The sequence below is a fragment of the Geotrypetes seraphini genome, chromosome 3 (assembly GCF_902459505.1).
Source record: "Geotrypetes seraphini chromosome 3, aGeoSer1.1, whole genome shotgun sequence".
NCBI lineage: Eukaryota > Metazoa > Chordata > Amphibia > Gymnophiona > Dermophiidae > Geotrypetes > Geotrypetes seraphini.
The window spans coordinates 202,620,603-202,635,817 of NC_047086.1; the positions used below are offsets into that span (position 1 = coordinate 202,620,603).

General features: G+C 41.2%; 1 protein-coding gene across 2 annotated transcripts in view; it reads left to right on the top strand.

Annotated features, from left to right (window-relative positions):
• DIP2B (disco interacting protein 2 homolog B) overlaps positions 1-15,215 on the top strand; it is a 443,690-nt gene that overhangs the window by 319,158 nt on the left and 109,317 nt on the right. For both annotated transcript variants that reach the window (XM_033936084.1, XM_033936083.1), the window contains exons 24-28: positions 2,798-2,907; positions 2,995-3,075; positions 3,744-3,867; positions 4,375-4,496; positions 11,565-11,676. In XM_033936084.1, coding sequence (XP_033791975.1) covers positions 2,798-2,907; positions 2,995-3,075; positions 3,744-3,867; positions 4,375-4,496; positions 11,565-11,676 — 549 coding nt within the window. The remainder of the gene's footprint in view (positions 1-2,797; positions 2,908-2,994; positions 3,076-3,743; positions 3,868-4,374; positions 4,497-11,564; positions 11,677-15,215) is intronic.

Sequence of the window (15,215 nt, forward strand, 5' to 3'; positions counted from 1 at the left end):
ATATAATATTTCCTTCATTTGCCTGTTTAAGCTATTTTTCCTTCTTTGTGGCCTAGTGGAAGATGTCAGTTATTTCTGATATGACCTATTTTTGCTTTTTTTCCTTATTCTGATTTTGGAATTATGGTAATAATGAAATAGTAATAAAACTTGAAAATTTCCAAATGGGTAGCCATATTAGTCCATAGCATCAAATATGACATAAGCTAATGGCATTTTACAGACTTTCCAATTTTATTGAGGGATGAAGATAAGAACATAAGAACATAAGCAGTGCCTCCGCCGGGTCAGACCATAGGTCCATCTAGCCCAGTAGTCCGCTCCCGCGGCGGCCCAAACAGGTCAAGACCTGTCTAAATCATCAGAAGGGGCCCCCATGCCACCTTGGTTTCCTGATGAGTCTTATCTTCCCATCGAAGTCCTAGCCCTCCGGTCTTGCACATGCACGACCTGGTTGGGTTTCTATACTTTCTCAGTATCCCACGATCCCTTTATCCCCCAGGAATCTGTCCAGTCTCTGTTTGAATCCCTGTACCGTACTCTGCCCGATCACTTCCTCCGGTAGCGCATTCCAAGTGTCCACGACCCTTTGGGTGAAGAAAAACTTCCTTGCATTTGTTTTGAACCTATCTCCCTTGAGTTTCTCCGAATGCCCCCTCGTACCTGTTGTCCCCTTCAGCCTGAAGAATCTGTCCCTATCCACCCTCTCTATGCCCCTCATGATCTTGAAGGTCTCTATCATATCACCCCTGAGCCTCCTTTTTTCCAGAGAGAAGAGCCCCAGCCTGTCCAACCTCTCGGCGTATGGGCAGATAAAATGAAAAATCAACAGACAATCCCTGGATTCACTTGACTGACTCTGTAACACTTGGGTTAGAATGTGAGAGCCAGACTTGTTTTAAATGTAGCCAGTTAGTTATGATGGATTGAATCCATGAAATCTTTTACCTGACTTCTCATATTTGGATTGATTCTTGCTGGAACATGATATGAAGGAACTTTAGATATTGTCTTGTGACCAAGAAACTATCTTTCCCAATTCAAGAGGGTGATGGGAATAAATCTCTGGGCTAGCACCCATTAGTGGCTGTTTTTCAAGGAAAAAAGTCAAAGTAGTGACATTAGTTGGGTCTTTCATTTTCTCTTCAGTTTATGTATTTATTTATTTATTTTTCCAAATTCTTTATTCCTTTTTAAAACATACAATAAGTGAAATACAGAGTAAATTATTCATTTTACAATATAAACATCACTTAAAATTTTTCAAATATTCAAGCTTATTAATACCCTCCCCTCCCCCATCAAACTTTTCCAATAATTTTTCCAACCTTATTTCCCTCCCTCCTCCCTGGATATGCATATTATCTAATAACAAACCATAACTATAGAGATTCTACAAAGGACGTCAATGGGCCCCAAATTAATTTAAAATTTTCATTATTCTTTCATTTATCCCTTAATAAAGCTTAATACCATGATAAAGCTTAACCCCCTCTTACCATCCCCTTCCTAACCCCAGATCCTACTTTCCCTCTCTTGGAAACCTTCTCTGATCTAACGTTGTAACCCTTCTTCCATAACTCTTTTTGTAATCCACTTTGAACCGAAAGGTAATGGCGGAATAGAAATCTGTAATGTAATGTATTCTCTAATATAGCAGCATTCATTTTCTCATATTTATATATTAGACATAAACTTGCCCACCAGAATGTAAAGTTGAGACGATCCCAGTTTTTCCAGTTTCGTGTAATCAGTTGTATAGCTGTACTTGTCATAATTAAAAAGAGACATCTTTTATATTTATCTAAGGGATCTTTAATATGCAAAATAGTACCACAAATTATTATTTCATAAGTTAAAGGAATCTCAGAATTTAAAATATTATTAATTTTTCCCCAAATTGATTTCCAAAAGATCAAAATTCTTGGGCAGTAAATGGTAATGTTCCTATGTCTAGGTGACAGTGCCAGCATCTATTAGATCTAGAATTATCTAATTTATTCAACCTAACTGGGGGTCCAAAAAGAATGAAGTTTGTTTCATAGATGCTGACGCTGTACACCTCATCCTCCAAGACCAAATACGTGGCCATCGAGATGCAGAAATATACTGCTTAGTCTCAGTGCTCCAAATATCCCTAAGAGCGTTTTTGGGTTTCTTATTCATAAGTTCAGATATTAATTTATACCACTTGGCGGCTTGATGCCCTAGCATATCTGCTTGAAAACAGAGGAATTGCAAGCTATAAAAAATTTTTAAATTACACCATTCAGGGAACCCTTTTTGAATAGCTTGCTTCAGTTGCAACCATTTATAAAATTGAAATTTTGAGATACCAAAAGATTGTTGCAACCGTGAAAAATCAAGCAGTTTTCCATTTGAAATAACATCCTCTAATGTTCTTATCCATCTTGCATCCAATCTTTCCATGCAATTTTTGAACCGCCTATTTGTATCTTGGAATTGAGCCATAGTGATTGACATAAAGATTTCTCTATAGGAATTTCAGTTAATTTATTTATGCATCTCAGGGTCTTCCAGGTATCTAGAATAATAATATTATCCTTAGCATAACTGGGTAGTTTAATGTCTAATATATGAGATAAACGCATTGGGGACATAATTTTCCATTCCAGAATTAACCACTCAGGGTAATGTTCCATGAGATCAGGTAGGATCCAGTACATACCCTGACGCAGTTTATTGATGACCTTTTTTGTTAGAATTTTCTCAGTTTATAGACATTTTTATAATAAACAGGACCCAAACACATCCTTAATATCTTTCTGCTTTGTAGGTGTTGGACCGGCCTCTGTTATGGTTGGAAATCTGGTTGCTGGGAAACGCATTGCTCAGGCCTCTGGGAGAGATCTGGGACAAATAGAAGAAAATGATTTGGTGAAAAAAGTGAGTGATCATACACTGTACATTGTCTTGTATTAAAAATACACAAAATAATGTTTCTTACATGCTACACTCTTTTAATGTTTTCAGCACCAGTATCTGACAGAGATATTGCAGTGGAGAGCGCAAACAACCCCAGACCACACCCTTTTTATTCTGCTTAATGCAAAGGTACAGAGAACCAACAACATTGCTGCTTAAAATAATGTACATTCCTTTGGTTTCCATCAATCTGATAGGAAGAAAAATATGAATTATGAGAAACTTAAACTTCTTGAATGGCACAACTAGGAATTGTAGATCACTGAAATTGTTTTATGTTTATATGTCTTCATTCTGCTTTGCACATGTAGAGCCGTAATAATGCAGCCCAACTAAAGAACAAATAATAAATGTTAGAATGGATTGATGGTGCTGTGCATTGCCATATAGAGAACCTGAGTTCCTCTTACGTTTGGCCTCTACTGCTTCGGCCAGTGAGAGCTGAATGCTCCAGCTAGCACACAGCAGTGACATTTACTGACCAAGACTAGGTGCACATGTACTGGATTCAGGAGGGCATTATATTGTGGTGCCTGGCCCTAGGTTGTTTGTGCTGTCAATTCAGTAGATGATGAGGTGGGTTACAAACCAAGAAAAAAATTTCTGGGTGCTTGTGAATAAAGGCTCATGGCATAAGATCTGAGCTCTGGTTACAAGCTAAAAGGAGGGAGACTTCAAGCCAAAAGGAGGAGAATACCACTGGACCACTAATGGCACAGGTTAAGGATAGTAGAAGGACCTCTAGAAATTAGACTGTGGTTCTGTAAGACTGAGGAAGTGGTTTCCCTCTATTGCAGGGAACAGCTGTGTGCACTGCAACATGCCTGCAGCTGCACAAGAGGGCAGAGAGGATAGCAGCAGCCCTGGGTGATAAAGGGCATCTGAATGCGGGAGACAATGTAGTGCTTCTTTATCCACCAGGTGAGTACTACCACATTTATCATTTCTATAGCGCTGAAAGGTGTGCGCAGTGCTGTACATTTAACATGTAATAGACGGTCCCTGCTTACAATCTAATTTAGACAGACAGGACATGTAGCGGTTGGGAAGTTTCTTGGGAATAGCTGTGTGAGTCTGTGAACCTTCACAAATATGATAAAAAGTGGGTATCTTGTCTAGCATGTACATGTTTAAGTGCACCCAAAATCTTAACCTTAAAATTTAGTTTTGCTGTATTTCTGAAGGAGCAGACCACCACATTCAGCCTTTTGGTTTTTTACTTCCATAAAGGAGTTTGATCTTAAGTCCCAGCTCTGTATTTTCCTTAACTTTGCCCACAGGTAGGGAAGCACTGGTGCAGTATTGGGAATTCATGGAAGGAGCCACTCCACAGAACTGCATGCTTACACCCACCATTTTGTTTGTGAGGTTCTCTGATGTATATTGGCATTCTGACGTACATTTACTGGTGCCTACTTTCCCCTGCAGGAGTGGAGTTAATTTCTGCATTCTATGGCTGCCTTTTTGCTGGGTGTATCCCTGTAACCGTCCGACCTCCCCATGCTCAGAACCTCACTGCTACGTTGCCCACTGTGCGCATGATTGTAGATGTAAGTACTTTGGAAAGGATTAAGCATATACTTGGCAAGGTAGATCTCATTGCAACTTGCCAGTGTTTATGTCAAACAAAGAAGTTTTTTTGTCAGTGCCTGAGTTGAATTAGGTAAAAGTGTTCTTGAAATGGCGATCATTATTTCAGAAGTTAAATGCCTAATTTGTATGGTTTTAGTGCTTATGAACTAAAACCAGTAACATTGGTAAACAGATAAACTGTTAGTGGTTGCCAAGCATCCTGTGCCTCAGTCTTGTTCTGCAGCACCTATGTTATTCCAGCATTGAGACTCCCTCTCTTCACACACAGCTTTGCCAGTGCACTTTAGTCTTTCAGACATCCTTTGCTATTTTAGCACTGAATCAGGGCTACTAAAACCTATTCTGGTGACACATAAGAAGTCTGGTTTTCATGAAGGTCTTTCAGGAATTTGTACAAGATAAGTTTATACATAGTAGATCTCCAGCTAATGCACGCTTAATTTGGGCATATTCTTCATGCTTATCCTGAAAACCTGACTGGCTATGGAATCACTAGGACAGGTTTGGAAAACCTCACTTAAATCTTTCCATATTGTTTCAATCAAAGGATGAATTTTTAGGCTGTGGCTTTCTGTTGTGCTTTCCTTGAAGTTTGCTTTGTGTGTTGAATACTTTCTAAGAGAATGAACTTGGAACTACTATTTGACTCTATCATTTTTGGTGCTGTTCTTTTTAAATATCAATATACAGAAAGAGAAGGAAGTATTTTCCTTCAGTTCTTTTGACTTGACTTTGTCAAGGAACCAAAAGATTAAATACTTTTATTGCAGATACCTGTCAATATCTTATTGATGCAGATATAGCCACCAAAGGTTGATCATACTTAGAGAGACAGAGTTAACAGAAGAGATTTTTATTAATATACTAAAGTTTATGGAGAGTTCAGGCAAGGATTTATTTACAGAGAGCCAGGGGGAATGATAAGTATTTTCCTTCAACAAGCAGGATTGAGTCAGGCACCCAGGTTGATGACATCACTGCATGTTGCCAGGATGGAATAGCTATCCCAGAACTCAGAAGTCAATGTAAAGTTCTGAGCATGCACAGCCTTTGCCACAATTAATTTTCCTCAGCTTCTCAGTATTGTTTTTTGCTGCTTTGCAGTATGGATGTGAAAACAAAGCTGTTCCAACTATTGAGCTCTGTGGAGGGAAAGTTGTTGGCTACATTTCCCTCCAAAGTGTAGGAAAAGATGAGATATCAGCACCAAGAACTCTCCTAAGCTGTACTCAAACATTGTGTCCAGCATATTATACTAAATCAGAACATCAGTTCAAGATCATTTTTACTTTAAATAGTTTTTATTAACAAGAAAGAAAATACAATCAAACAATGGCAAAAGAACATATAAGGCTTTGTTGTATATGAAGGGTTACCCACTATCGAGGACTGGACTCTTACGTCCTCAATGGCCTCAGGAGAAGTCCCCCACGAATGATCTCCCCAGTCCCCAAAGTCAACAGTATGAAGAGCACTTAGTATCAGACAGGTGGGTGAGGATACAGCTGAAGACTGTTTAAAATACGACTACGACTCCTTAGAGATAAAGCGTCCAAATAAGGAGACCAAGTGTTGACAAAGTCTCTACTTCTGCGGTGAGAGGAGGAAGCCATGCGGGCCTCCCAGCCCATCAGTTCATGTAGTTTATTTCTCCAGTACCAGAAGGAGGGAGGAACATCTGCCAACCAATAGTTCAATATACATTTTTTCCCCAAAATATAACATTTGCTCAAAAACAGTTTTTCAGCAGAGGTATATACAGAAAGCATGGAGAAGTGAGCAAACAGCATATGGAGTGCAGAGAGAGGAACAGAAACATTTAACAATCCCTGCAGAAAAGAGGCCATACCCCCCCCCCAACCCCTTACACCCTCACAAAGCCAAAGGCCATGGAAATAAGAATTCACTTCAGTAATACAGGTAGTACAAAGTTGGGTGTCAACACAGCGCATATTGTAAGCTTGATTCTGGGACGTGTTCTATAGTGGCATTCCCGGAGCTCAGCATTATGTACTAGAGTAGGGATACATTTAAGAGCTCGGAGCAAAAGAGCTGCCCCAAGTTCCCTCCCTAAATCCCACTGACAAGTTTCCAAGATAGAAGAAAAATCCTGGGAGGGACCAAGGGCACCCAGCTGCTTATGGAAAAAGGAGACAGAGACTCTAGACCCAGGATCTGCTCCTCCCTACAGAAAGGCTCAGAAACGGACCCCAAAGTCCAGTGATAGAGAGCCCCCAGACAAAGACCCCACGTAATGTAACAATTGACAATGAGCATAAGTAAGCCTTGGAGGGGAGATTCCATGTTGCTGCAACTCCTGATAAGAGAGGAGCCCCCCATCGTCCTGTAAAACATGGAAAAGACACTCCAGGCCCCCAGCCCGCCATCTACCAAAAATAGAAGGGACCAACCCCGGAGGAAAGGAGAGATTACCAGTCAAAGGCAACAAAACACAGACATGAGGATCCTGACGCCACAGCAGAAGCAACCGTCGCCACACCACCCAAAGCGGTTGGAACAGCACGCTGCCTCTACCAGGAAGAGGCACCTCCACCAAGTTGGCATGGAGAAGAGAAAGAAGATGAACAGGATAAAAATAATCCCTTTCAAAAGAAATGTCAGTATACCGATCAGTTCCCAACACCTAATCCCAAACATGTCGTAAAAGACAAACCTGATTATAAAGAACAATGTTCGGCACCCCAAAGCCTCCCCAATCCCAAAAGCCCAACAGCAGCTGCCAACGCAATTTAGGCTTCTTGCCTCTCCAACAAAACTTCGATAACAGACAGTATAATGCCTGAACATCTTTCTGCAAGAGACATAAAGGAAGGGTCTGGAGAACATAGAGCCACCTTGGGAACAATATTATCCGAAAGAGGTGTATCCTCCCCATCAGTGAAAGCAGCAACTCCCACCAGAACAGAGCCGGTGATAGAGAGCAAACAGTCCACATTCAAGCAATAAAGCTGTCAAACTTTCATGGACAATTGGATCCCTAAGTACCGAAAAGAAAATAGAGCCTATTGCAAAGGGAGCTTCCCTCCCCAAGACCCATGAAGGTGTGCAGAGGAGGCCAACGCCGAGCAAAACCAGAAAAGTTCCCATATTCCCTTACGCTCTCCAAAAGAGCAGGCAAGTATCGATGCGGGTCGGTCAAAAAGACGAGTAGGTCATCAGCAAATGCCATGACCTTGAAATGAATAGCGCCTAACTGAAGGCCACGGATATCCCCATTCGATTGCAGCTCTCTAATCAAAGGGTCCAGGGATAGTGCAAACAAAAGTGATGAAAGAGGACAGCTCTGGCAAGTGCCCCGACGAATCTCAAAGGATTCCCCGAGATCTGCGCTACTGGATCACTATACAATGTCTGGATAGCATTGAAGAAAAAAGGCCCCATCCCATACGCCCGAAGCACAGCAAACAGGAGCCCCCCACCTCACCTGGTCAAAAGCCTTTTCGGCGTCAAAGCTGATAAGGAGAGAGGGGGTACTGTCCGCACCAGCTTTCTCTAAAGCCAACAAAACACTTGGAATATTCTTAGAAACTGGACGATCCCGCACGAATCCAGCATGCTGGTCGGACACCAAAGAGGGCAACACCCTGGCCAGACGATTAGCAAACACCTTAGCCATCAGCTTCATCTCAAAATTCAGCTGGGAGATGGGTCTGTAGGACTCTGGCAGAACAGGATCCAGGCCTGGTTTTGGCAGGACAATAATCTGGGCCAGATTCAAATACCGAAGGAGAAAGCCTTTAGCCACACTCAAATTAAAGATTTCCGCCAGCACCGGAATGATCTTCTCAACAAGCAACTTATAAAATTTGCCATGGTATCCGTCCTGCCATGGTGCGAATCGCCCATTCTACCTCCTTAGCAGTAATAGAGCGCTCCAACATGTCAGCATCACGAATGGATAGATGAGGCAAATCTAAACTATCTAAGTAGACCCTCCCATCCAGAAGGTCTGGGCCCAGCGAGTTGTACAATGCAGTGAAAAAATTATTTAGGATAGTACTAACTTCCTCCGTCTTATGATAAAGTGTACCTTGAGAGTCACATAGGGCCGTAACATCGCCAGACCCAAGATGAGACCGAACTAAGCAAGCTAACATACGACTACTCTTGTTAGCAAACCGATAAAGCTGAAACTTATAATGATCCCGTGACCTCTATACCCCCCCACCCCACTCCTCGGTGATGAAGCTCATTCAGTTGTTGCTGCACCGCCATCAGCTGGGACTTGAGTGCCAGCGAAGCCCAACAGGCATAATGCCGTCTCAAAACCATCACCCGATGCTCCAGCGCTAGGATTGCTCTATAGCAAGCTTTAGCTTCAAAGGACACAAAAGTCATGATTTCCCATCGTAATACGGCCTTCGCCACTTCCCAGTAAAGTATGGAATCCTCTCTATGTGCCTGATTGGTATGCTTAAAGTCCCCCCACTTGCACAACAAGAAATCCTGAAAACGCGTATTCTTATATAAATGACAAGGGAATTTCCAATGGGCACCACCCCCCCTAGAAGGCCCCCAACATCAACGAAGTCCCACCCACATGTGATCCAAAATTTCTATGGGCCCATCACGACCTCCTGTACAACAGGAAGAAGTTCTCTAGAAATAAGAATAAGATAAATTCTAGATAGCATCTCACAGGCTCGCGAAAGATGAGAGTAGTCCCACTCCATCAGGTGCAAAACTCTCCAGACATCCAGAATATCCAAAGAAGCAGCCAACAAGCCCCTGTACAGGACTTAAGAGCCTCCTTCCCAGAAGAGGCAGAGCGATCCAGCCGCGGGTCAGGAACCTCATTAAAATCCCCCCTAGGATCAGGGGAATATTCCCAAATTGCAGCAATTGGTTATGCAGCGTCCGAAAAAATTTGGCAGGGGGATTATTAGGAGCATAAAGATTACATAAAAGTAAGGGCTTATTATTAAGAGTAACAGAGGCTATGAGGTAGTGCCCTCTAGGATTCCGGATGACCTTATAGGTCTGCAATTGAAGACGGATCAAAATTACCACTCCCTCCCTTCCCCCCTCAGTGCAAGATCATTTAATGCATATCAAGGCCACTGCACTGCCTCTGTGCACATGGACAACAGAGTCCCAGTGCAAGCCTTATTCACTTTGTTCATGTACTGGGACTCTTCTGCATAGCTGTCCATTACAAACCTACCTTCTTTTTGCACAAAGCTTCATAAGAATCTATGAAAGAGAGTCCTCTATACTCTGTAATGTAAAGCAGCAAAACTAGACAACCAAATCTCCAACCTACTGATGGCGTCCTCAAACTATAAAACATTCAGAAAAGAAATAAAGACCAAACTTTTCAGGAAATTCCTGAAAAAGACTTTAACATCACAGGTTTCCTTCTATCATCCCACTGACTCCCTGACCCTCTAGGGCGGCCCGCTCTGCTCTTTATTTTCCCAGGAAAGGACCAGATATCTTTTTGTAACCCACCCTCTCTAACTCTTTTGTAATCCGCCTTGAACCGCAAGGTAATGGCAAAATAGAAATCCCTAATGTAATGTAATAAATGAAAGATGAACAGAATTCATGAGAAAATCTGTGCAGCTGTCTCCTTTGACCCCACTGTAGAGTTGGCATTCCAATCACAAAATGAACTTTTGGAAAATTGGCCTCATATGTCCATTTCTATCAAGAGCAAGCAAATACTCTTCTTTTCATTGTTAGAGCTCTTTTGAAGTATGCTTCATTGGATGCTATTTATAAAACAGCTTTCTGGCTGCTCGGATCAATCTACAATAAGAGCTGTGTGAGAATTATAACTGTTGCTCCTTTTTAATGTGTGGATTGTTCTTGAATAACCAACAATACATAATGTAAATGGGGCAGCCCTAAACTTAAGAGTAACTCACTGGTATACTGGACTCAGCCCGGCTTTGGCTTGTTGAGGAAAAAGCATTGTTAACTCGCCTGTAACAGATGTTTTCCATAAACAGCAGGATTGAAACAAATCTTCCCACTTTTTTTAAGAATTGCATTTATTCTTGAGCTGTTGAACTGAGTTGCTGAGAAGAGGCATTTATTCTTAGAACTTTACACTAAGTTATGGGCTCTGGGAGAGCTGTTCTTCCTGATGGGAAGTGGTGATGTCACTTGTGTGCTTGATTAGTCCATTTTACAGAAAATACCTGTTGGTGAGTAGCAGTGCTTTTCCCTTCAGGGATTCCACCTGTTGTAGTTTCCTTGGGCAGTTTTCACAAATTACTCTAGAACCAATTGGAGCTGTAACTGTAGTGCTGTTTCAGATAGATGCTCTTCACAAGCTTGTTCATGTGCGAGCAACTGGTTGTTCTCCCTTTCTCTAACTCCTCTCACCATACTGACTGACTTTAATGGCAGAGATCAGCTCACACTGAGAGCTGCTTTTATTACTTCAGCCAGTAAGCAGCACCTGGTACTCTGCTTCTCTTTCCCCCTTCCACACAGCTGGCCTGGGTTGGAGTAAAGCAGTGGTCTCAAACTCGCGGCCCGGGGGCCATATGCGGCCCACCAGGTACTATTTTGAGGCCCTCGGTATATTTATCATAATCACAAAAGTAAAATAAAACCATTTTGATCATATGTCTCTTTACCTATAAATTACAATATTATTATTTCCTTAGTCAAAAGGAAAGATTTCTAAACTATAAAGAGTTTTACCTCATGCAAAATTGTCATTTCTTTAATAAGAAGAAATTAACTATTCTTTCTGCGGCCCTCCAAGTACCTACAAATCCAAAATGTGGCCCTGCAAAGGGTTTGAGTTTGAGGCCACTGGAGTAAAGGCTGCTCCTCAGAGCTCGCTTAAACACACAGTATGTCCATGTGGAGTGCAGCAGTATTGAGAGTTTTAGTACAGTTTCATTGTTAGTCTATTTTAGAAATTATAACTTAGTCTTCTGCATGGTAATATGTAAATACTGCTACTTGGATGTGTTTTGACTTTCCAGCCATTATCAATAAGACATGCCAAATTTGTCTACAGATATTAATGATTTTTGTTTTAGGTCAGCAAAGCTGCTTGTATCCTCACAACACAAACCTTAATGAAATTAGTGAAATCCAAAGAAGCAGCGGTGGCTGTGGATGTGAAAACGTGGCCAACAATCATTGACACAGGTGATGTCTTACCTTACCAAAGATTTCCAGCCACTTCGGGATATGTTGATGTTGGAGAAATACTGTGACCCATACCATTGTAGACTTCTCCTACATGATCAGTTCTTGGGAGAATAGGCTTCCTTTTCCTCCCAAATATTTTGTGTTGCACAATATTTAATTGCAGATAACAGTTTGAGTCATTTATTTCTGTTTTGTATTGCAGTAATACTTAAAAGATTTTTCCTTTTTTTTTTTGAGATGGGAGCATGTTAAAACTAGTGGTCATGAATTGAGATTGTAGGATGGGAGACTTAGGAGCAATAACATAGGTGGATGCCTGGAATGCCCTCCCACAGGAATTTGTGAAGCCAAAAATGGTGACTGAATCCAAGAATGTATGGGATAAATACAGAGGAACACTATATCGAGAAAGGATGGGAGTCCAATTAAAGCAAAACTTAAATGACCTCATAATTGGAGGGAGTTTTGACAGTAGCTTCAGGGTTGGGAAGACCAATGCTGGACAGACTTATACAATCTGGGTCCTGTAGATGGTAAAAACAAATTAGGATTGAAGCTGGAGTGGGCTTTGACAGCAGCACCAGCAGTTGGAAAGTAGGACTGATATCAGGCAGACTTCTACAGTCTGTGCCCCAAAATAGTCAGGGAGAAACAGAGATTAAGTATACCAGTGTTATATCAGAAAGAAGTGGAACCTTGGCAGAATGCAGATTCAACTCTAGACCCCTTGTTGGGCAGACTGGATGTACTGTAGAGATCTTTGTCTGCCGACTTTTATTATATTATGTGCATTGGAGGCAATAGATGAAAACCAACTAGCTATTGCAACCAATAATAGGTAATCTGTGGATTTAGACACATGGGACTAAATTCTCTATATAATAACAACTACTTTATTTTTATATACCGCAATACCACAAACAGTTCAGAGCGGTTTACAGAGGAAGAGACTGTATACAGACAGCGATATTACAAAGAACTTTCAAAATTACATTAGAATGGTAAGATTAATCAAATTTTTCCCGGAAGTGGCATAAAAACATGCTTCACTCTGTGGGTTTATAAAATATGTATAGTGGCAGCCCCATAACTAAAATTTATGGCACAGCCATTTATGTCAACTAAAAGCTGGTGTAAATGCCCTTGCCTAAATTCTGGGTAGATCAGACGTGTTCTATAACTGTGTGTAATTTTTAAGAAAGATCCGTGCAGTAGAATTTACATACACCACTATAGAATATACTTAGAAAGTTTTGTGTGTAAATTCTAATTAGTGCCAGTAATTGCTTGCTAGTGACCCATTATTGACACTGATTGACTTGATAAACAAGTTGCATGTGCAGTTTGGTCACACAGCCAAATTTGTGCACACAATTTTAATCATATATAGAATCCAGGGGATTATGGGGGCAGTTCTATAACAAGACACCTGATAGGAATAGCATTTACACTTGTGTGTAACTGCCAGAAGTCTGTCTAAGCGCTATTCTCCAAATACCTACTTAACTTAAATAGCATTTATTTGCAAGGAGGGAGGGGGGAGTGTACACATGGCCAGAGCACAAACTAATCTGTCACTTATAGAATACTGCAAATTATATAACATTTAAACACATGCATTTACACTAGCTGTATGGCTGGTATGAGTGCTTGTACTTTTAGGTGTTTATATACAGTATATATACAGGGTTACACTGGTGTTCTATAAAGGAATTTAAGTGCCTGTGTTCCTTTTTAGAATAGGTTAGTGCCTATGATACAGAATTTTCTCAAGTGGAAATAATTGAAGGGCTTATTTCAAAATCCTATTAAGTTCACATTGGACTTACAGGGTTTTAGAAATAAACCCTTCCAGTTTTATAAAGGATTTTTTTTTTTCATATAAAATAACAGGTTACCTATGTGTGAAGACCAATTAGGTGCCTTTTTCTAAACTATTTTACAGAGATACATAGGCATTTTTATGTCTTTATAGTGTAAAAGGCTAGGGGCAAATAGCACCTAGATTGAACCCATGGACATCTATGGTTGCTTAGGGGCAGGCAATAAATTTGTGTATAAAGTACACACACAAACACACATTTTTTTGAACACATGTAAATTGCAACACCATGCGTGTCCTGCTCTTGAACACCTCTACACAAAAGTAGCATAAAAGTAATTTTACACATGTAACTCCTGGTTAATTTTATAAAAGTTGTTTTGTGTGTGGGAAAAGAGCTTACTCTCCAAGAGTCCTGTATATGCAGCAAAAATACATTGAATTAGATGAGAGGCACTGAGTAATCCTGCATATGATAGGACTGCTCCTTGTTCACTGAAGAACATATTTTGTGGCATAATGTATCTTGGTTTTGTTGATATCTGTGTTCTTGTACAATCCCACTCTATTCCTGAACAAGTGGACAGTCAGTCCCATTTCACGAGATCTCTTGTAGGAAGCTTCATTTACATATTTTTGATCCTCCCCTCTTACCTCAGGACTACTCTCTGACTTCTAGTTGTCTTTCTACAAGTGAGACACTAGGAGCTAGTCTTTTTTTGCTTGTGTTTATTTTTTCTTTAATTTCAGTATTTTTGTGGCTCTGTGTTTTTGTGCTGCAGAGCTATCCCCATGGAGACAGCTCTGGCTGCGGGAGATTCTAGACTTCACTGGCAAAGTCTGCTTTGCAGTGCAACCACCTGGACAGCCTACATTCACAGATCGGGGTTCAGTGACTGTTCCCTTTGCAGTGTTACTCGCCCCAGGTTCATCCACTAGTAGGTTGGAGCACAGTCTGTGTGGCTTCATGGTGGTGCATCCCGGATCAAGACCAACTGCGTTCCTCCACCGATTAGCGTGTATGGCATTTCTGGGTGAGGCAGAGGTCTCCGGCTGGTGCATTGGGCCCCAGAAGCAGTCAGAAGATACCAGCAGTCCAGGTTCCAAGGTTTATTGAGGCGGATGATCTCCCTGTAAGCTGTTTCAGTTTCCATCTTGCAGCTCCCAGCACACAGCATGGCGCAGGCTGATAGCCTGTGAGATTGTTTTGGGTTGTTTTTTTTGGGGGGTGGGGGGGTCTCCAGATTTGGGTTTTAAGTGATTTGGGAGTTAGGCCTAGGTCCCTGTCCCCTCAAAAACAAAAAAATCCTAAAATTACTATGTTTTATTGATCAATTTGAATTTCCTAGGCAGTTTTATTGTCAAAATTGCTCCCATAGCGGCCCATATTGGATTTTTCCAGTTTGAATTAAAAGCTTTATCTGCCTCTAAATACTGTCCAGAGATTGCTGGATATAGTGGCCATAAAACCCGTTCCAGAGTCTAACTCGGGCTCCAGCAGATACTCAATATACTTCATTGTGCCAAAGAGAGGCTCCGATGACTGGATACCAATTCTGGATCTCAAAGTGGTCAATGCGGCCCTCAAAATTCCTCAATTCAGAATGGAATGGTAAGGTCAGTGATTTGCCTTAGTAGCTCCAGGAGAATTTCTGGCCTCTGGATTTGATGGAGGCCTTCCTTTATATTTCTATTTTTCCAGAGCACAGAAGAT